The 21762-nt window shown below is 39.3% G+C and overlaps 1 protein-coding gene across 2 annotated transcripts in view; it reads right to left on the reverse strand.

The window, feature by feature from the left end:
• Positions 1-21762, reverse strand: part of PLPP1 (phospholipid phosphatase 1) — a 57600-nt gene extending 35838 nt beyond the window's left edge. The window contains exons 1-2 of one of the 2 annotated variants that reach the window (XR_003526190.1): positions 21550-21617; positions 4986-5140 (exon numbers count right to left, since the gene is read on the reverse strand). Coding sequence is in view for 1 of the 2 variants with exons in the window: in XM_027634407.1 (XP_027490208.1) it covers positions 21550-21607 (58 nt within the window). In the remaining variant the exon portion in view is untranslated. Of the gene's footprint in view, positions 1-4985; positions 5141-21549 lie in introns of both variants that reach the window. The other variant, XM_027634407.1, reaches the window with a different exon arrangement.

Raw genomic sequence — 21762 nt, forward strand, 5'->3', positions numbered from 1 at the left:
GTCAGGGAGTACTAATTCCTACTGTCCACTTCTCAGAGTCCAATGAATTATGTATACATTTAAGGATTCCTTATCTAATCCCGTGACTGTTTAGTTTCTTAAGATTTTGGTGAAGTAATAACTTGAATATACAGATCTAATTAATGAGATTTTCTTTAAAAATGCTGCCTTTATCCTGAGTACTCTATCTTCCTAATGTATCAAAGGGATTAGGATGAGAATAGATATGACTGACACCAAGAAACAGGAGGTATGTTTCTGACAGATTATGAAGCTCAGCAACATTGCCCAAAAAGGTCTTCAATGTCATAAATACACCAAAAAACAATGAAGATAACACACTATCTTTTTCTGAAGGTTTACCAGGTTAAGAGGCAGAGCATAAAAAAATTACTTATAAGCAACCTGAAACCTAAAAGTTAAGTTGAAATCCACTCTCGTATAAAACAGCAGGTTTAATTTCAACTAGTTGCAAAACTATCAGAGGGGTACATAAAGCTTTGACACTGCTGAAAAAAATGAAGATTACATGTACCAAACAGTCTTCAATAAATTAGTCCCCTGATTTATTAGTCTCTACCACAGCAGTAACTACACTTGTCCCTGAAGCCAAATTAGCCCAATAAGTGCTAATTTTGGTTAATCAACTAGGTGCTGTCAATCAAAGTTTCCCTGCAAAATTAATCTCTTTCACAGGCAGAGTACAAAAGATTAGTTTCTTTTGCCAGAAAAGAAATCAGGAAATTGCCTCCCAAGTATAACTGTGCTAATCTGTAGGAGCAGAAAGTTTTGGTCAGAACACTGGTATAAGGAGACACTGCCAGAAACATTAAGCCTAATGTCTAATAGGTTAAAGCTGGCACAGGAGCAAAGCTATGGAGGTCCCCTTTGAGAAGGCATCAAGATACTTTAGACATTAGTTTTTGCCAAAACAAATTTAGGAATGTTTTGGTTTTGCCTTTTGTTTGTTTGTTTTGTTTAAACTAGTTAGAAATCAATGTGACCTGACTACCTAGATATCTTTTGGATGTGTTGACGGTGGAGAAATTAAGTCCTACAGGCTCATCATGTTCTCTCTCAAACAAATCCCAAACAGCAGAGGTCATCCCAGAGAAGTGACTTAATCAAAATACCATTTACTAACAAACACTTCCCCTGTCAGGAACATCAGCATTTGCATTACCTGTTTTGGTAGCAGCAAGTTGTGGCAAACTACTTAGTTTCCCAGGAACTCAGTGCACTACTTTGACTGAGTTAGAAGACCTGACACACAACAGTCCATCATATAACAGAAACCCACCAGTGGTTTATGAACATTCAGCTCCCAAACTGAGCTGCCAGGCAAAGTTTTGGCAGGGAACTGCAGAAACCCTTTTCAGAACTTAGTACAGGGAGCAGACGAAACTCTTAACTCTCAAGTTGCTCTGTTGTTCTGCTCCTCTGGCAAAAAAGTTGTTTCAGAGGTTTCCCTTGCTCTGTGCTTCTCCCTCCCCTACTCTCACCTATTCAAATCTAAGAGAACCTGCATGAGTGTCACTGAAGGTAGCAGTTTGAAGAAACAAGATGACTGGAGGAAGAAAAAAAACAACTTGGAGGTGAAGTCACCAGAAAAGACCAACTGAATGAGACATCTACAAATAGACATGGTTGGACCTCACCGAAAGAGAAAGACTGACATTAATTTGTCAATTATACTTGAAAAATCTGGTCTCATGCAGACAGCTAAAAACCAAAAATGCCAGACCAAGTACATTTGAAAATATTCCCAGAGTTGCAATCTATGGACACTAGCCTCTAACTGGTCATGACCCTTAAATTATACAGAGTTATTTTCTAAACATCTCTATGAAGACTTGGGAAGACAGAAGTATCAGAATGCTCTTCCTGCATTCTTTACGTGTCAGATATCATGGATAAGTGCCGCTCTGGACACTGGCCTAGCCATCTAGACAGACTAATTTTTCCAGAGCACTACCAAGGCTTGTTTGATCCTAAATCTCAGAAAATTCTATATACAAAAATTGTGCTTCCCATCAAAATAGAACAATTTGGAAAACTGAGATGCAACATACTATGAAGTGGCACTTGGAAAAGAATAAACATGAATTTCTTTCCCAGACACTATTTCCTGATAAAAGGTGGCAATGGTATCAGGAAGGGTTCAGAGCCATAAGCAGAATTATGATCTCTACGAATATTATTTTAATTTTTAATTTTTTTTTAAGATTCCCAAGAGTTTCTAACACATCTTGTAAATCTCCATAAAATGTCACCTAAACAAATCCATGTTCATGTAGTCGAGTTTCTTTTATGCACAGAGAGAGGCTTAATAATAAAATACCTATGCAGGCTTTGGGGTGTTGGAGGTTTTTTTGTTTGTCTGGTTTTTGGTTTTGTTTTTTTTCTCTTTTGAAGCTATTTTATATACCACTGTGGCCTACCCTTTCAACTTAACCAAACAAGATCTTTTATTATTATTATATAGCAAGATGTTCAGGCCACTTCCTACTACACTTTTAAGACAAGCAAGGTGATAGAGCAGTAAGGGGCATGTGCATAAAAATACTTTGAGCATTTCGGCTTATATTTCATTAGGTTTTAGGGACTAAGATCTAAATAAGCAAACAGCAATACCTGTACATTATTAAATGCTAAGGCTGTAATCACTGTACTACTCAATTAACTATTTTTTTCCACATTGCAGATGATTCTTTTTGCTTCCCTTAGATTTCTACCACAAGTTTTTCTCTCTCACAATGTGACAGATTGTAAGAGAGGTGTTAAGTCCAGCTATTTAGGAACAAGTATCATGTTTGAGGGGAAAAAAGTTTGCACAAAAGTGCAATTGATAGACTTTTTACATAGTATTAGACCAAATTTTTACCATCTTTTACTAGTTCCTTCATTGAGAGATCTGTTCCTTTCAGAAGTCTCGTGTCAGGACAACTTTTTTTACTGGATGTAGGATAATCAGTGTTGTTGCCCAATAATCTTTCATGAGTGAGCTGTGTCACTGGTGAGGATATTGAGTCTGGAACACACTACTTCCAAAAACTTAAACTGCCTGGGAAAAAGGTCTCAAGTCTTGATTGAATCATACCAAAACAAAAAACAAGTCTGGATGTCAGATTCCCAGACTGATTAACTTTCCCTTCCATTTTGAATAAAGGCAAGCTTAGAGACAGAAACCATTGAACAGGAACCTACTTTCAACTCAGGAAGTTGTAATATCCCAAATGTCATTCTCTCTAGCTCCACACCTTACCCTAGTCCTTAGTTTCCAGTAGCCACGGAAGATTTTTCATGTCTTGCATGAGACTAAAGAGCTCTCTAAATTTAAAATGCAGATTAAGAAAGCCAGGTTAGAATGTTAACTACAGAGAGCAATTGCTTTAAGTTTTGTAAAATATTCAGACTGAAAAGCAAATGATCTGGCTAGGCTGTACTGTAACAGAACTAAAAGTGCTTTAGAATTTTTTCTTAAATCTCTCAGCATGGAGACTAGAAGTGATTGTTCCAATTATATACTCCAGGCCCCAGCACAAAGTCAGGCAATGAAAATTCACTGCGTGACCCCTACGAAAGTATCATAGCAGCAAAATATCAGAATAGACTGCAATCACTGACACATCTAATTCTAAGTTGTAACTACAAAGGTTATCTAAAATTATAGTCCATACTGTTCTTTAAGTATTGAGATTTAAGTGAATTAGCTCTAAGTCAGATGTTTCTCCACCGCTTTAGAGCCAGAAAAAAAACCCCACTCTTAATTGACTTTATATTACATTAACAACTTCTTGAAATGGAAGATAAGATATCAAGCAACTCAACAGATTATCAAACTGGAACTGGAACACCTATTTCAAAGTCCAAAAGTGCACAGAGGTACAACTGTTAGCTCACCAGTACACTTAACAATTAAAGTACAAAGGAAACCCACTGGAAAAGAAATTTTCCCAAAGGTATGTTGAGGATGTATATACTTGTCAAAATTACAAACTTCAGACTACTTTCTTTAATAGTGAAACTATACTAGTGTTGTTGTGTCAACCTTCAATTTACTGCACAGGCCTAATGCAAGCTTTAATGAATAAGGATTTAAGGGAAAACTAGAGTAGTGCATGTAGAGGTTCTGCAGGTATCTGTTTACCTGTTTTAAATGACTGCTTCCATCCTTAAACCACTTCATATAGTTCTTACTAATCAATTTAGCTTATACATTTATCAGATGAAACATTATCATCATCTTTCATATGGCTTGGTCAACCACCACAAGCAGAAATAAGATGCAGTTTCAGGTTCAAGACTATTCTGCACAGTTAAACTTTGGTTCTCTAAGTCATATCAAAATCTTACTAAAAACTGGGATACAAGCAGGCTTCAAATATTATTAGAAAAACCTAGAGAAGAATAAAATTGTTCTTTGTCAAAATCATGTGCTCTTGAAAACACTGAGCCTCTTTTCTACAAGCAGTTAGATTTTCAGTCTCTGTATCCCATTTTGAAGGGTTTAAAGAGTCATCACATTACTTTTAAACCTAATAAAACCCACTGAGTCAAAATTAGATTTATATCCGTAGAAAGTATATGGAAACAACAGTCACTATTTATAGGTATGTGCACTCCAGTATAGTACTAAGTTTTAATATTACAGGTGTTCAAGTTAACAGACTAACCCATTCTGAGCAAGAGATGCGTTTATACCATAACATTTTGGAAGCCATTTTACTCTCCAATGATCAAAGCCTAGACTAATACATTTTTTCTGCTCCTAAAACAAATAAAATTAGCAACTCTAGCAGTTAGAGATTAGTTCCAGATTTTCTGTGCAAACAAAGCAATAGCACCTTTCACATGCATATGACTATACATACATGGGATTTTGCCTATATAGACTGTCTTCAAAGCACAGTTACAGTTCTGAGCTCTAGGAAGGCATACACTTTACTCCCATCACCAATGCTCCCTATATATTAGCTACTTACAGAGAAAATGGGCAGGGTGAACCCCACTGTGTAGAGGACAGTGGATGTGATGGTACTGTCATGGAACGGATACTTGATGCTGTCATCATTACAGAAAAAGCCTCTCTGATACGGTTTTATTTTGGCCAAGTTTAGAACACCAAGGGGTAAGCCAGCTGTTGGGGGAGGAAAACAAAAAACAAAAACAAGAAATACATGTGGTTAAATAAAAAAAAAAAAGTCACTTTTAAACATGCATGGAGGAGGCTACCAAACATGCATAACTCAAATTTCCTAAGTATCATGCAATGCACACACTTACCTAATCCTGTTTATAAAAATTTATCTCTTTTAGAAGCCTATTTCAGAAGGACTCTGAGGTTGTTCACAGACAGAGTTCAAAGTCCTTTCATCATTAAGGTCAGTTGCCACACGCTAAACCAAGATTACACTCAAGAAAAAGTATTTGCCACTCACACAACTAAATAGTTATTGAGGGCAGGCTGCCTGTTGTTTCCCCTCCTTTCCCACCACCCCACTACCTTGACTTATATCTGAATTACCGGCCTTGTTCTGTACACTATAATCTGATCAGTGTTTACAGATACCAAGACAAAAAATACACACAGATTTTGCCATAATTACAGAGTTAAAGATTTCATGCAAGTAGTTTTCATGCAGGTAAGGAGTACAAGAGAACTGCAGAGACACCAATGGGAAATATAGACACTGGTGTGACTGGACTGTATCTCTTGGTAATGAGATTTATACCTTAAGAATTTACATTTACACAGCTTTTGTACACTTTGGAAGACTTCTGCATGAAAATGTCTAAGTTATTAACATGAAAACTGAGACTTGGGTACAAATTATAACTCTCAGAACTTACACTGAGTGTAAGTGTGACATATTACCTATTCCCTCTCTTATGAGTTCACTTGCACTATACTGACAGTCATGTCAAAGAAGCCATCAAGGCTTCTGACAGCATTTGACCAAATACCACCATGCCCACTCCCCCGCTTCCCTTTGATCTATTGAGCAAGAACTAGACTAACAGTGGACAAATAAGGTAATGCTGTAAGAGCTGCAAAATCCTGAAACAAAACAAAAAGTAGATTTTGGTTTAAAACAAGGAAAAAAGGGCAAACTAAACTTTATATTTTCCGTAACGTTCATGTAATATGCAGGTAGATGGTCTATATGTAAATCAGAGGGTAAGTGCAATTACTGACACAGAAAAGACTAGTCAGGATAAAAAAAAAAAAAACGCATTTCAAAGAAGTTAATATGATGAGTGATTGCTTTGATTTCTGGTGACACTTGTTGACTACAAGGTAAGTAGCTTAAAGGGGTTTTAAATAAGCTTATTCCTATATACTTCATTAGAAGAAAAGATATCAAGAGAGAAACAGTAGGAACAGAGTGATAAGTCCTGGACCCTTCTCTGGGCTGCTAAGTTGCAATGCAAAGGCTTGTGAAGTGCATATTGAAACTGTATGTGTTTGGTAATACTCCAGGCTTTCAACTCCTCTTCTAATAAAATTGCTATGGTCACAGAAAGCAATTTGGGAGGAATTTAAATCCTCTTATGGAGCAGAGCAAAATTTTTTTCCACAAAACATCTGAAATATGAAGAACTGTCCATACTTACTGATGCTTACCATCCCATATAAAAAAACATACAAAAATGCAAATAGCACTATGCTCACTTGACTTTAAGCACAAAGTTTTTCATTAAGTAGCACGATATACCATCAAATCAACTGCATCTCAAAGGTCTCCCTCCTTCCTTCCTCTGCTTTAATGATTGAGAAGAGAGCTAAAGCTTGACAGGTGGTAGAAGCAGACAAAACAGAATTGCAGCCCTTCAAATATGAAGGGGGCCACACTGAAGAACTCACGTCAAAATTCCTCCAGCTGTATGCTCATGTGCCTGGAGACAACTTTCAGCTACACTCAAGGCCACTGCAAGATTCCACTAACATAACTCAGTCAGTCTTCCCTATGTTTGTCTCTGCTACTGCACACTCAGCACCAAAATGATGGAGTGGTAAAGCCATTACCTAATTGATACAATCCTATCTTCTCAAAAAGGTCACCTGATTTTCACAGGCAGAAATATCCTCATGCTTAACTTAAGCAGCAGCTTGTGTTTTGCAGAACTGGACTACTTAGACATAAATACCTGTTTTCCAAGAAAAGATACTACAACCTAACATCAAGAATTTTTCTGTTTTGTTCAATTGCATTTTCAGCCTTCCAGTTCAACATTTGAGCCAACATTGCTGGTTTTACAGTAAGGTTTTGAGGTGGTTTGTTTTGGGTTTTTTTCTAGGTTTAACTTCACGAAGGTTGGCCATTTCATTTTTACCAGCTGCTGAAATACGTTCTCTAAGAGCTCCAGTTCAGAAACTACATGGCATGCAATTCACATGCAAATATGACAAAGAGTACTTAGCTCAAAAATTCCAAATTTCTTGCCACCAAAGTACACAGAATCATGAGTCATGTGGGTTTTTTTCAAGGAGAGCAATTACATGAGTGTACACGAAAAAGGAAGGTACCCTCAGTTTGACAACTGTTTTAAGGCAGTTTTTTTAAGCCTACCAGCAAAAGTTTGAATATGAAGGGAGAATTGCTCACTTTGTAACCTAGGTAAGGCAGAATTTCAAGGACTTATTTTTTTTTAATTAGGGATAATTCCTGCCAGTAAGAGCTATGCGCTCAGTCTTCATTAAACAGATGAAAGGAACTCAAGATTTAATTTTTTTTCTTCTTCATGTGAAATCTGTTTATAAAACTGTTTTGTGAGAACTTTTACGTAGTTATACTGATTTACTACTGCCTATACATTTAAATATGTCTTCATACATTTTTGTTCTTTTCTATATCTATTTCACTGAAAGAAAAGGATGCACCTTTTTGTTAAATCAGATTGATCTGTCTACCTTATACAGTACTTAGAAAGTAGATTTAAAGTGTGTTTTTACTTTCAACAATGAGATTCTGGGAAGAGGAAAAAGGAAAAGCAGCAAATAAAGAAGTCAGATGAGGACAATTTCAATAAGATTGCAAAATTAATTTGCATAGGCTATAGTAAAAGAGTAGGAAAAAAAGGAAGTTGGTTACATATCTTACACTGCCCACTTCCATTTTTTTTCATTACTTTTAGGAGTTCCTATGGCAATCCAAATGATGTACTGCTTTCCAGCAATGGAATAGAAGACTTTATGAAATGGTATTTAGTTGATCATTAACCTATCCCAAACAGTAGTTTACTATTGTTCATTTTACAGGGAGAGAAGACAACAAGTAATACATGTAAGCAAACAGTCCTGAAGTTTTCACTGGAAGAGGAAAAAGAAAAAAACCCATTACTAATGTACATAACAGGCCAGTATTGGATCAGAAGTGCCAAGCACCTCCACGACCTTTATGCAGGTTGACTGTACACTGAAATTCTGAGAAATGTACATTTGTTCAGTCTCATTAGTTTCTACAAACTGGAGGAAAGATTGACCAAGATCTAGTGCAAGATTACAAGGCTGAAAGGCAATCTTGTAGATCAGCTCTTATTCCTTGTCCTTTTCACAATATGCCTTCTCTTCCTTTTTACCCAGACAGTACCAGCAGTAACCTCCAAGGATGCTCTTCTAGGTAACTTTATACCTTAAAGGATCCTAATGGTTTAGTTGTTATTCATATCCTCTAAAGCATGACAATCAGGTATTAAAAAGCACTATTACTTGAAGTTCTGTATGCTTCAGACTGGAATTTCTCAGATCTGGAGTTTCTCTATTTTTTGTTAAAACTTTTGTAGTTGATCTTATCAAGATACTAGAGACCAACATGTTCTGGGCCAGTTTGCAAGGTAGTAGCAGGAAACAGACAGCAGTCCTCTAATCTAGTTTCTCTCCCTTTTAATTATGCAGAGAAAACAACTTGATCACTCAAGTGCTCTGGAACTATTATAAAATGAGGCATTTCTCCTGTAATGCTCACACAATCAGACTCTAGCTAACCGATAGGCCAGGTTGGATGGTGCTTTAAGCAACCTGGGATAGTGAAAGGTGTCCCTGCCCGTGCAGGGGTATTGTAATGAGATAATCTTTAAGACTTCCTCCACGCAAACTGTCCTATGGTTTTATAACCCTGAAAGCTACAGATGTAGTAACAAAGTTGAACAGGAAAAGAGATTGCAGAGATTTGAAGCTTTCACCTATGAAAGAAAGGTAAAAAAAAACTTCATACACATGAACAAGAACAAAAGCAAACAGGATGGAGGGGGAGAGAAGAAAGGCAAGAATGACGCTTGAATTACTGAGCAGGGATTGCAGGGAAGGAAAGCCTTAAGTTTGGGCTAGACCAGGGCAACATTTGTACAGAGTGAAGTTAAGCTATTTGAAATAGTTACAAAGGGCTATACTGAGTTCACAAGGAGTTTCCAACTCTGATTTGTAGGTTCAAGCCCTGTTGTAATGTACTTTCCATGGAACACCTACAGTAATTCACAGTAATATAAGTAGCCTTAAGGAACTACTTAAATCACATCAGGCGGGACAACATGGCATGACACAAAAGCCTTTGAGGAAGGAAGGAAAGGAAGTCCCTGTGAGAACTGTCCTCCACTCACAAAAAGGGAATGTCAAAAATAAAATACCAATGCCCAAGGGAAGAGGGTGAAGTTGTTTGGTTGGTTGGTTTTTTTCCAAAGGAAGATTGGTTAGTGAAAAGGTGTTTATGTTATATTTTTACTGTTTAAGCCTAAACCAAAAAAAAAAGCATTTAAATTCCAGTTTCTCCCTCAAATGGAAGTGATGGATACCAAACTATCATCTTTTTACCATGTGCGTAACACACCACACTATTCTGATTTGTGGCATTTATCACACTTCTAATTTTAGAGTTAGATGCTTAAGCTTCTTAAGCTGCTTAAGAAGTCAGATTCTGACACTCAGGTGTCCATGTAGCTTTGCTAGCAAGCTACATATTTTCCTTAAACAAGGAAAAAACAGCATTTATAGCTGAATTAGCAACTTTTACAGCAGTTGCATAAATATTTAAGACCAGCAAAGAACATTGTTGTTTTGAAAGGTTTTTGTTGTCTGAAAGGAAAGAAACTCAGGAAGTTTCTAACCATTTCAGTGATACTGTACCACCTATTTCAGAACCAGATGTGGTGCTCACAAAACTCAGCTAAGCTTTCAAGATCAACTCAAGACAACCTAGACTGTCTGGTCCTCCTCCAACTTCTGGCCATCCCCTTCCTTGTCTCAGCATTGGTTTTTCACACCAAGTTTTCCAGAAAGAAAAAGCCCATGAGCACACAACACAGGTTTTTCAGGGGCACTTGGTCATCTGGTTGAGTGCATTACTGTGAGAGCTGGTTCAAAGGACAGATTAGGAACATGTAGCCAATGGTGTGGAAGAAAGGAGAACTAGGACAGCCTGGGACAGATCCGCTTCCACAACTCACGAAATTGTTTCCTGATCAGTGGTGCTTTCTCCCTCACAATTTTAAGTAGTTCCAAGGAATGCACTGTATTTTGTAAACATCCTTTCTTTAACCCAATTGGCCTCATTATCTGTGGAAGCAACTGGATCTCCACTTGAGGCTCTATGCAACCTTAAACTCATGCTGAATTACTGTTTCAGGTTCTCCACAGCACATTAAGACTCCATGCTCCTATTTAGTCCTCTTCATTAAAACAAATGAAGTTCTCTCCATTAAAACAAATGAATATCTAGAAACTAGGAGAAAGGCAGTTACCCCTAAAGAAGACTATGGCATTGATTCTAGCTAGCTTGATTATTAACAAAAGATTTTTCCTCATATTGCAATAAACTCACAAGTAAATGCTAATTACAAGAACCTGTACTAGACTAAGCTGAGACTGAGAAGAATTTTTATGCTTCTCTAAACTTACCTGAAAAATAAGATCAATACATTCTGCACTTGATGTGCTGACATAAAGTCAGCTTCAGCTTTTGTAAACAAATACACAATTTACAGTTAAGGGGTCAAACAGTAATTTGAGCTGTGCTGGAGAAATAACCTCCATACAACACGGCAAATTATGAGCTCAAAACAGATCAGTTACTTTTTACAGCTCACATTTTATTAAACAGGTGATGCTGCTAACCCCACAGACAGATAAATGTCATCATTTCAAGCTAAACCTATACATCTGGCAATCATGACTGAGAGCAAGGGAAAATTTAAGTTCTCCCACTCTCACACTTGTATTTCTGCTTTTAATTTCAGACAGAACAACCATGTTTGCTTTGCTCTTCATTTTTTAATGTACAGTAAGGAAGTATGCAAGAGATTTAAAGAAACTCACGTTAATCTGCTGGAGAGAGTTTAGAAGCATCTGTAAAAGACTGTTCTCTGCAGAAAAGCAGATGTGCTGAAATTCTTTTTCCATGAACAGTCAAGAGAAAGAATCAATACCTCTTGAGACAGGAGGTTCTGAGAACACAAAAAACTACCCAGAGGAAGAACACCTTAAAATAATGAGAAAACATTTAGACTTCTGATACCTAGAGGTAAGGGATGTACAAAAGAAAAATTAGTGCACTATTTATTTTCAGTAGCTGAGATAAGTGGGTAGCTCACAACCTAACTCCTATCCACTTTAAGAACTTTATCTCACTTTTCTACACTAAGGAATGCAAAGCATTTCTAATACCAGCACACTGATTGTTCTGATAACACCAGAAGCTGTGATAGGCTTCAGTAAACAGGATATATGTATTTAAAAGCATGCACAGCATTCTCATCTCTCCTACTACTCTACTTGCAACTTTATGCTATTATATTTTTATTTTTTCTCTGATCTATGATTTGACTAGCAGAGAAGCCAGATCAGCAACTGAGCAAGTCCCTCAGCACATCTTACACTTTTGGTTGTACCAAGGCAAGGGGGGTGGAGACAACTTCCTCTGAGTTGGAACAGCCTCAACAGACAAGCATGCAATTTCTAGTCTAGTAAATTACTAAGACAGAACTACATCCTATCCCAGTTTCTCTGCATTCAACAGTTTAGTATTACACAAGGGCACTAGCTCAGTCATCTGTATTCCCGACCCATTAAAACAGGTCAAAACACATATAAAAACATTAGCATGGACAAATGTATTCTCCCTTATATCTACATTTCATTCCAAAAAACAGACTTTTAGAAGCTCTACCTGTTACTCTAGAAACCATGCAATTCTCTCTTCCGCAACCACTGAGAGAAGTGCAAATGTGAAACAAAAAAGGCAGAAACAAGACAATAATATATCTTATCCTGCTCTATTGCTTACACAGAGCAACATATTCAGGTCAAGTGAGCCAACTGCAGGTCACAAGCAAAGGCTGTGCCCTGGGCTCTGCTCTGATCAGAGGGAAAGACAGCTGAAGCTAGCCCAGGGATGGACAGACACCTGGAAGTCATTAGCAGTTCACTGAGTGCAGCAGAGGCTAACTGCCCAATTACTGAGAGACCTGACAAAGATTTAAGACCCCCACACTAATAGCTAAAACACACTGGGGGATCAGAGGCAGGGCAGGTGGAAAAGGAGAGGTCAGCAGCTCCTTGTCTTTCAGCGCTGCTCATAAGGTGGGGAAGAATCCAACCAGCTGCAGCCAGAGCAAACAAGAGTGACTTCTCCCACTATAATCCCTCCTGTTTAGGGGAATTAATTAATCACTGCTTGCATTACATGCTCAGCATTATATTTACTGTTAAAGGCTTTGACTGTACTGTCTAAGACCTAAGAAGCCCCCAGATACAAAAGCATGTATAAGCCTCCAAAGATCTAGGTCTTCTACACACCATCTACCTAAATCACTGGGCTTACAGATCAGGAGAGCAACACAGCCAAAGAAACTGAACTGTCAAGGTCAGCTGCTGACAAAACAATGAGGGACTTTTTTCTTTTTACTGCAGGTGACATCAACTTTGAACACCATTTAGGACCACTGCTCATTTAAACCTCAGAAGTTACAACTATTTTTCCATTTTAATCTTGGTTTTGTGGGAGTGCACAGCAAGAGGCTTTCAGAGTATTTCTCATGTTATCTACACACCCTAACTTGAAATACCGTTCAGTTTCAAGAAATGTAATAGGCAATTTGTTGTCAGGAGTGTAAATGATCTTTTTCCGATGAGTTCTACAAGCATAACAATATTTTATTTAAACAGTCTTTAACAAAGTCAGGCCTTACAACAGTAGTGCTAGAGAGGGACTCAGAATTTCCATTACATTGTATACCCTGTCATACACCAGAAAGTTACTTTACACTGTACACACTGCTGCATGCCATCATGTTTAAGACAACAGAACACTTTTTCCATGTGAGACTGAAGTTTGCAGTGCGTAATGATACATTGTGATAACATAAACTCTATCATAAGCTCAATCAAAACACATTTTAAAAGGAAAACTGACAGTACCTTATATATTTTTGAGCCATCAGAGCAGCTGTTTTGTACTGATTCAGAAGACTGCTCAAGAAATCAGTTTAATCAGAACTTGTAAAAAATATTTAAGCAACATAAAGCATAGAAAGTCTTATAGTACTCATGTAATAGAGCAGGTGCTTGCTTTCCAGTTTTTAGTAGAAATTATCAGCACTAGATCTGTGATCTTAGGATTAGATATATCATTTTCTAGTGTTGATGACTGTAGTCTTAAGATTAAAGAAGAGATGGGAAGAATGGTAAGAGTCTGCAAGCAGAAATAGTGACCTTACTTCCATGCCCAGGATCTCCGTTAGCATTAGACCCAGCTGTCATACTGCCTTGGAGTATTTTAACTTAATATTAGTACTGCAGTATAGGCTTACCTAAGAAAGCAGAAGGTGAAGCTGTAACTTTCCTGAGTCAGCAAAACCTACAAAATTCACTCAAGGAAACACTAAGAAAAGCAGACACAGACTATGATGATGACTAAGATGATTTTTGGAATTTAACAGGGAATAGTGTTCCTGACTATTTGCCAGGCTCAATCTCACTGCCTGCCTTCTGTACCCTTTAAAGGTCATATATGCTCCCCATATATGCTTGCTGCACATCAGAAGGTTTCCCTGTTATAATAAGAAGTTTATTCTCTCAGGCCTCTCCACCACTAGCTTCCAAACCAGTCCCTTCAGCTGGTAGTTCACTGCCCTTCTGTACCTTAAAATAAGGCAGATAAATTTAGGTAAGTATGTGTTCCTTACCAACTCAGTACTCCAGTTGCAGAAAATATTGCACCTACTGTTTAGCTTCATTGACTCAGTCATCTAAGACTCAGAACAGAGTTACAGTAATCTGCAGATCTGCAGTAGCAAAATAAAACAGACAAAAATACACTAATATTAATTTGAGGTAAAAATTCCACCTTATTCTAAGAGAGGCAGAAGCTACTTGAGATGCTGAAATTTGATACACAATTCCTTCTACACTTAGGGCAAAACCAGAACATAATTCCTGTTTGGTACAGTTTCCTCCTTCCCTAGGAAATGGATGACATAAAAAATTGTGACCCCTCTCCTATACCAGGGATGGCTAAGTAACAGAATGAATACGTCATGAGATCAAAAAAGCCCCACACAGCCCCTCTGAAAGCTGCATGATTAGCAGTGGCAGCAAAGGGGAGAAGGCACTAAAATCTTGGCTATGTCTAGCAAAACCCATTGTTACATCAGCATGATCACAGAAATAAGGACGCACTGATATTGCTTCTGCATATTTTTGGTTTCATTTAGCAGATTCTGGGTTTATAGATTCCAAGATGGGGGTCCTGAGTTGATATACTTACATTTTTTAATTCAAAATTTAAAAAAGCTTTGCTCTTGTTGCCAGATAGCAAGACACCACATGAAGGAGAGATGCCAAAACTGAGTTGAAGTACAATACAAATAAAACTGAACCTTAACACACTTCTGAGTCAGACTGCTTCTAGGTAACAGCTTTTTAAAGATGAATCTGCAAATAGAGCATCTATAATAGAGCAAGAACAGCCTATTCTTGTACTTGTCATTCAAGTCCTCTAACTCAATGTAATAACAGAGGGCTTGATAAGTGCACTAGACAGTTTCAACATTATCCTTCTATATATCATATTCTGCTAAAGAAGCTTACTTGGATCTATTTCTGGCTTCTATAAGAACAAGCAGTGTTCATTTTTACAGCTGGACCTGACTGTGCAACAAGAATTAACGTACCAGAGAATCTGGGAAAAAGTAGTTTCAAGAACACAACGCAGGTTTATCAGTAGATAGTTTTTAGTTCTGTGCCTTTGATATCAGTCTCATAACTTGAAAAGGAAAATTTCTCCCAGAAAGTGGGTCAACTCATTAGCAGTTGATTTTTAAACAAGAAGAGACAGGCATAAGATCCTTGATATACACAATACAGTTTTCTTCCAGTTTTAAAATTGCAGGATTGAACTACTCTGCCTGTTAAATTGCTCCTGGGTCTACTCACAGGCAGGACTGAGAGGTCTATTACTACAGCTGAAGTGATTAGCTGTTCTAGTGAAAGTCTGCCTGGGGTTGGAACTAGATGATCTTCAAGGGGCCTTCCAACACATGACCATTCTATGATTCTATTATTAGTGTTTCCTGATGTAGTAGTAACTATATAATTCCAAAAACAGTGTCAGAAAGTATCTTAAGGAAATCTTGCTTCCTCAAAACAGTTTTAAATTGTTTTAATTTTCGTCAAAAGTAGTTGTTCACTAGTTATCCATTATCTGAATTTCTAGTATTTGTGAATTTTTCAGTTGTCTTCAGTCAACTATTTTACCTGAATAAAACCCAAGAATTAGGAGCTTCTTTTGCAGGATAGGGGATAAGGAAAAGAAGTGCCATCACCAATCTAAGCAGATACATCAATAAAACAAGGTCATTTTAAAGTCTACTTCTGTGGGTGGATATCTTGCCAATAGGTTTCTATGTAATTCTGTTCAGCAGGTTTGTTTTTTTTTTTTCATTCAAGGTGAGTTTGTTTTAATCCTCTTGGACTAATTATGAAAAGAGGATTGTCAATCACTGGGGATAGTAAACCCATGTCACTTAGAAGGCTACAAAACTCAAATTTTCTTGTCACCAGGTACCTTCAAGAGTTGGGTCATCTCTTTGTGCTACCTGCCTTCCATGGCTCCAGTATAGTCACAAAGAGAAGAATACCACAGCTTTGTTCTCTCATCAGCATCTGGTCAGCAACAGTGGTCCTACACAAAACTGTGCAGTAGCAGACAACCGGGAATCAACTCTTTACTTCCCCCCCACCAGGGCTGTGATTGTGCACCTTCAAACAAAGCTGCCTTCAGTCAGTATGAATTCATACTACCCAACTCTTTAAAACCAGGTCAGTGTGTTGAATCAGCTCAGCACAGCCTTCAAAAGCACCCAAGCAGCTATAGAGGTGATGCAGGACTTTTTCAGTTGTTAAGAGATTAGCTGTTTTATAATTTACTGTAATGTGGTACTTAAATTTTGTACAGAAAATGTCAGAAGCCCCTTCTCTCCCATTCCATTACACAAAGGTCACTGTCCTCACAAAAGCATGCTGCAAGAGCCCTTCTCAGTGCTTAAGGCTAAAAAAAAAAAAAAAAAAAGCAACTGGTAAGGAACCTAAGAGCTGATAAGCATCTTCCTTTATTATGCCAAGAGGAAAGAATATAGAGTTTAAGATTTGGATCTTGGGAAGACACTGGAAGGTGAATTAGGATTCACCCATCGCTGTATAAAGAAAGTGCAAGAACTTCTGGCTTTGAGTTAGGAGTTAGTACAAGATATACTTTAACAGCAAAAGCTGGCAGACCAAGAATCTGACTGCTGACTTTGAACAATGTTCATTAACAAGTTGAGTTCTAACCTAAAGGTTTTTTGTAGGCTTCTGAACAAGAGGGAAGAGAGTCTCTGATGGAGCATCTTCCTTTATAAGGAGAAAATAAAAAGTGAATGTTTCAAAGAAGAAAGCACAGTAGGAGAGGAGAGATTTTCCCAGTTTTAGGTGACAATCAGGTTTCCTATGAACAGAGTATGTCAGTGAGTATCATCTCATGGTACCTAGGGAACAGTGTCACTGAAGACAAACTGCTCTTTCACATATACTTGTAACAATGTATTCATGCACTAGAAAAAGTATTTAGCACCCACATGATGTGGAAAATAAGAATGGTGACACATGTCAGTGAGTCACAAGTAACAGAGGAGGAGGTTTTATTTGAACTAGGGCAATCAGGAAGTGCTAACTCACATAGGAGGCAGCCTTTCTTGACTGAACAGCAACACTGTAATCATCACCAAGACTGCTGCCTTCAGTGACGGCAGGAGTAAACACTCCTAAAAGAAAAGAGCAGCTCCTAAAGCAAAAACGTTGTGCAGGGTGTGCAGTGTGATCCAGCTATCTCACTCACACTGGTCATATACTGCAAAAGCAAACTCACCTGTGCTATATACATGTATCTGCTGTTTAATGTATTACCCTGTATCATAAAATAACCCAGCAGTCTTTAAATAGCAAGCTTCAAGTGATTTAAGCATTTAGTATTTCTGGGTTTAGTCCACATGTCCTTCTGTTTGGAAGGACTAGGAGTCCTTCCCTTACTCAGAAGTAATTTCATGACAAAAAAATAAAAAGACTGACACAGAGCAGCAAGGCAGTAGGAAAGTTTTCAGCTAGGTTCTTGAACCAGCATAGGTTAGGACACAGAGAGGAAGAAAGAAGAAATCTCTACACAAACATAACTAGATTGCACAGCAGCTTTAAATTTCACTGATTCTTTACTTTTTTCAACATATTGCAGAAAAGTGGATCAGAACACAAAGGGATAAATTCTTTAGAAGGCTTTAATTTTTCTGATCTTAGGTTTTACATATTCTTGCATTACACCAGCAATCACATATTGACAAGTACAACTCCCAATTATTTATGATAGCTTGTCAGTAATTGCATAATCAGGCAAGGGACTAAAGGAAAATGTGTTGTATTGCACCCCTGCACTCAATTTAGGCATGAATTTCAACAAGTTCAGGCCAGAAGAAAATCATCCCAGAGTCTAGCGTGACAGAAATGTTTTCATTATGGCTCCAGTCACCATTGCAGAGCTAACTTTAATCTGCACCTTGTCTTAGTGAGATTTTGATCTAAAGATAAATGTATTTAGTAATTCTTTCACTGATTACAGGAATATTACCATGGGTTTCCCAACTTTGTTCTTTAACTATTGTTTACATCCCTTAATGAAAAAGGAGCCTGATTTTTAATCAAAAAATAGACATGTAAGAGTGGCAAGGAGTGTATACATAGTGCCTAATGAAGGCATCACTTGCAAGCTAACTAATTAAGCTAGTCTAATAAGGTGTTATTTTTTGCCTGACAAACTGCAAGTGTAGTGAACCATAAGAACCAAGTCTCAGTATCTTTGAAAAATGGTTTTACTCTTGTCTAGAAATGTCAGTCTCTGCCGTGCTATATAAAATGTCTTTCTATCAGAAAACCAATGAGGGAGAAGTAACAGAAGTATGCAGGAGAAAGAAACCCTGCAGTCCAGGCCACTCATGCTTTCCACTGACAGATGCATCTGACTACTGTTCCCTGGACTGCACAGAGCAAGGGAGCTGTTGTCTGCAGCACTGCAGAGATGAACACGGACATGCAGCAGCACACACCCAGCACTGCAGATCAGCACACAAGGAATGCAGAAACAGCCGCCTCACACTATTTAAGGACAGATACTGCAGAAACCTGCAGCTTCTTTTTTTTTTAGGTTACAGAACAGAAAGCTAGTTTAATGCTGAAACACCAGTGTTATTTTTAGGAGAGGATTACCACACTGATAAGAGGGAAAGAGTTATTATTTTCTCAGAGCACCAAAGACTTCTTTCCCTGAATTCTCTCTCCCTTATTGGGTAATAATGTGGCTGAGGAAGGGAGTTTCCTTAAGGACAATTAAAAGCAACCTAGACTTAAGTTCCAGGCAACCAAACTGATCTCATGGTTTAATGACACATAAAGGGGGAGATGTTTTTCCCTCCTCCTTTTTTCCCCTCCCTGCATGCTTCCTCTTATTCTCTTACCTCAGCTCCATCTTAGGCACTTGTCAGACCTTTCAATAAAACCACTTAAATGACAGGAAAAAAAAAAAAGAAAATCACTGTATAGCTCTTTTCCCCCTTCATTTTCTTTTGAAAAACTTGTGTTGAGAAAGAATATACAAAGAATGGCTTGACTACAACAGGAGCAAGTAAGTCAGACACACAGAGTCATCCGCTCCTGCCGTGAGCTTACGGGTAAGTCAGGTCAATGTAATGTGAAGCTGGTCTTCATAGTGTTTAAACTTCCAGTTTTCTCTTGGAGGCCTCATAGTCTCTGTAGTGTCTAGAGACAGTAGATACCACATTATCCACATCTGCAAGTCACTTTATCTGGGCAGTTACCTTGGTAATTTGAGCAGATATCAAAGTGCACAAGTGGAGGGAAGGGCAGGGAAAAAGTGAGAGTCCACAATCAACAGTAACTATTCTTTTTACAGAAAAAAAAATAATTAAAATAGATTCCCCCATTAGACACACATAAGAACCATGCTCTTCTAAGGGCCTGCCTCAATCACATGGGAGCCAGAGAAAAGAGGAAGAGAATTTGGTCCTACAGCCACTATTTTTCCCATTCCTACACAAATGTATTTTTTTTGCCTCAGGTGCAGTTTCACTAAAACCTGCAACTTGATGCGTTTAGAGCTGCAGGTGTCAAGAGACTTTGTATCACGCACTGCCTGCATTTTTCAGACTATTAGTAGGTAGTAAACAAGCCCAAGGGAAAATAAAAAGCCTGGCAACCCTCCAGCACACTGGGACACCAGATTAGTGCATCTGTGATCCAAATGCTACACAGGGGAGGGCAAGAGAAGGGAAAGGTATGTAAACTGATATTACACTGCAGAGCAAGGTCAAGAATCTACCTTCCAAGGTAACGAAGTAGGGGGCAGAAGTAGGGAGAACCCTCATTCTTTCAGCTAGATGACCCTCAAGTTATGTCTGCTACAGTCCTAATTTGAATATATTTTGTTTTCCTTGATTATTCAAGGTTACTTACAATATGCCCATATGCTTCAAACACAAAGTATATGCAGAGTGCAAAACTTTTGCCTAATTATAAAGATTTTGTAATTACAATTATCAGAACAGACAAAACTGCTTCACTGACCTTAAGGACAGTATGAAAGTTTAGGCCTCACTACAGCATAGCTTCATAAAACTTCTGATCTGCTTAAAGACTGCTCCCACTAGACCACATGGATCCATTATCATTCTGCAAAACCTCTCTCTCATATAACATTAATTCCAAGCAATGCATCATTTATTCTAATTTTGCTCTTTCTTGGCATTTAGCTACAGGTACCACTGCAATTGGAAGCATCTAGCAAGACAAAAATGTTACTTGTTATGTTCATACGAATGCTACAGACATCTTCAGCCAAGAGGGACTTCATGTGCCAGGTCTGAACATCACACTCTGAACATGATGAGAAAGTGCTTAGATTTATTACTTAAGTACTGTCATTGTTTGGCGCAGAAGCCAACATCCAAAACTAACACCTCCTAAGACTGACCAAGAATCACATCTTCAGGTAGTCAGGACACTTCCCAGGCTCCTAAAACCCAGCGGTGCTACAAGTCTTTACAAATGAAGCTGCCCCTTCGCTGATCAGCAACTAACATTACTGCTCTTTACACTGTCATTACATGAAAGGAGAGAGTTAATGCGAATTGACAGGACATGAAGTAGTTTCATTAGAGAGACTGAACTAGGAGAAAGTAAAGTTGGGAAGGCTCTGTTATTAGGGCTGGCCAAAAGAAGCATTGCAGCACTGTGGCAGTGTGCTGTGGCTGTTTCGGTTCAACTCATGGCCATCACCGAGGCATCGTTCTGGCCCGACACCCGTCCCTTTCTGCTGCACACGGACACGAGAGCGCAAACACCGTGCTCTAAGAAATGCCCTAATTCGCTTTCAGCCTTCAGCTACAGCGGTAGCTTACTGCCACCGACACCGCACGCAACTCAACCTTACGGCGAACCTCCGCTCTACAGCCGAGCACCATCGCGTCTGTGCCGGCCCCTGGATGGATGAGGCGGGTTCCCGTGTCATCAGCCCCTTCCAGGACAGCTTCCCGACCCACCTGGGCTAGCAAACATACCCCAGCCAACAGACATCTACCAGACATCCACCTTTCCAGCACTGCCTTTTGCCACAACCGGTTTTCAGCCGACAAAGAAGGTTAGGGAAGGAAGAGTAAGGATATCAGAGAGAAGAGGGAGTTCCAGATGTCAGTGGATAAGCTGCAGCACCTCCCTCCCCGCGAGGCTCTTCCCTTCCCCTCCCGGCTCGGGACAGTAACTGGAACCCCCCCTGGGAGGGCAGAGGCAGGAGGGACGGCAGGGCGGCAGGCAGCGGCGGGAGGAGGCGCGGGGTGGCCGGAGCCCGCTCGGAGATTGCGGGGGGGAGTGGGGGGCGAGCATGCGGTCAGCGCGGTGCCGTGCGGGGGCAGCGCGGCGCTCCTGGGGCGGCCCCCAAGCCCCTCGGCGGCCCCCCGACCTACCCAGCAGCACGCAGAGCACGTCCAGCGCCACGAAGGGCAGCCGCGTCCTGTCAAACATGCTGGCGGCGCCCGGCGGTGACAGCGTCGGCCCGCGCGGCGGGAGCGCGGCAGCAGCACGGAGGGAGGGAGGGAGGGGCTCCAGGCGCGGCGCTGCGACGGAACGTGCCCCCCCCCGCGCTCCCGGCACCGCTAAGGAGCCGCCACCGGTCGCAC

This window comes from Corapipo altera, unplaced genomic scaffold (genome assembly GCF_003945725.1).
Source record: "Corapipo altera isolate COAL_440 unplaced genomic scaffold, ASM394572v1 61411, whole genome shotgun sequence".
Taxonomy (NCBI): domain Eukaryota; kingdom Metazoa; phylum Chordata; class Aves; order Passeriformes; family Pipridae; genus Corapipo; species Corapipo altera.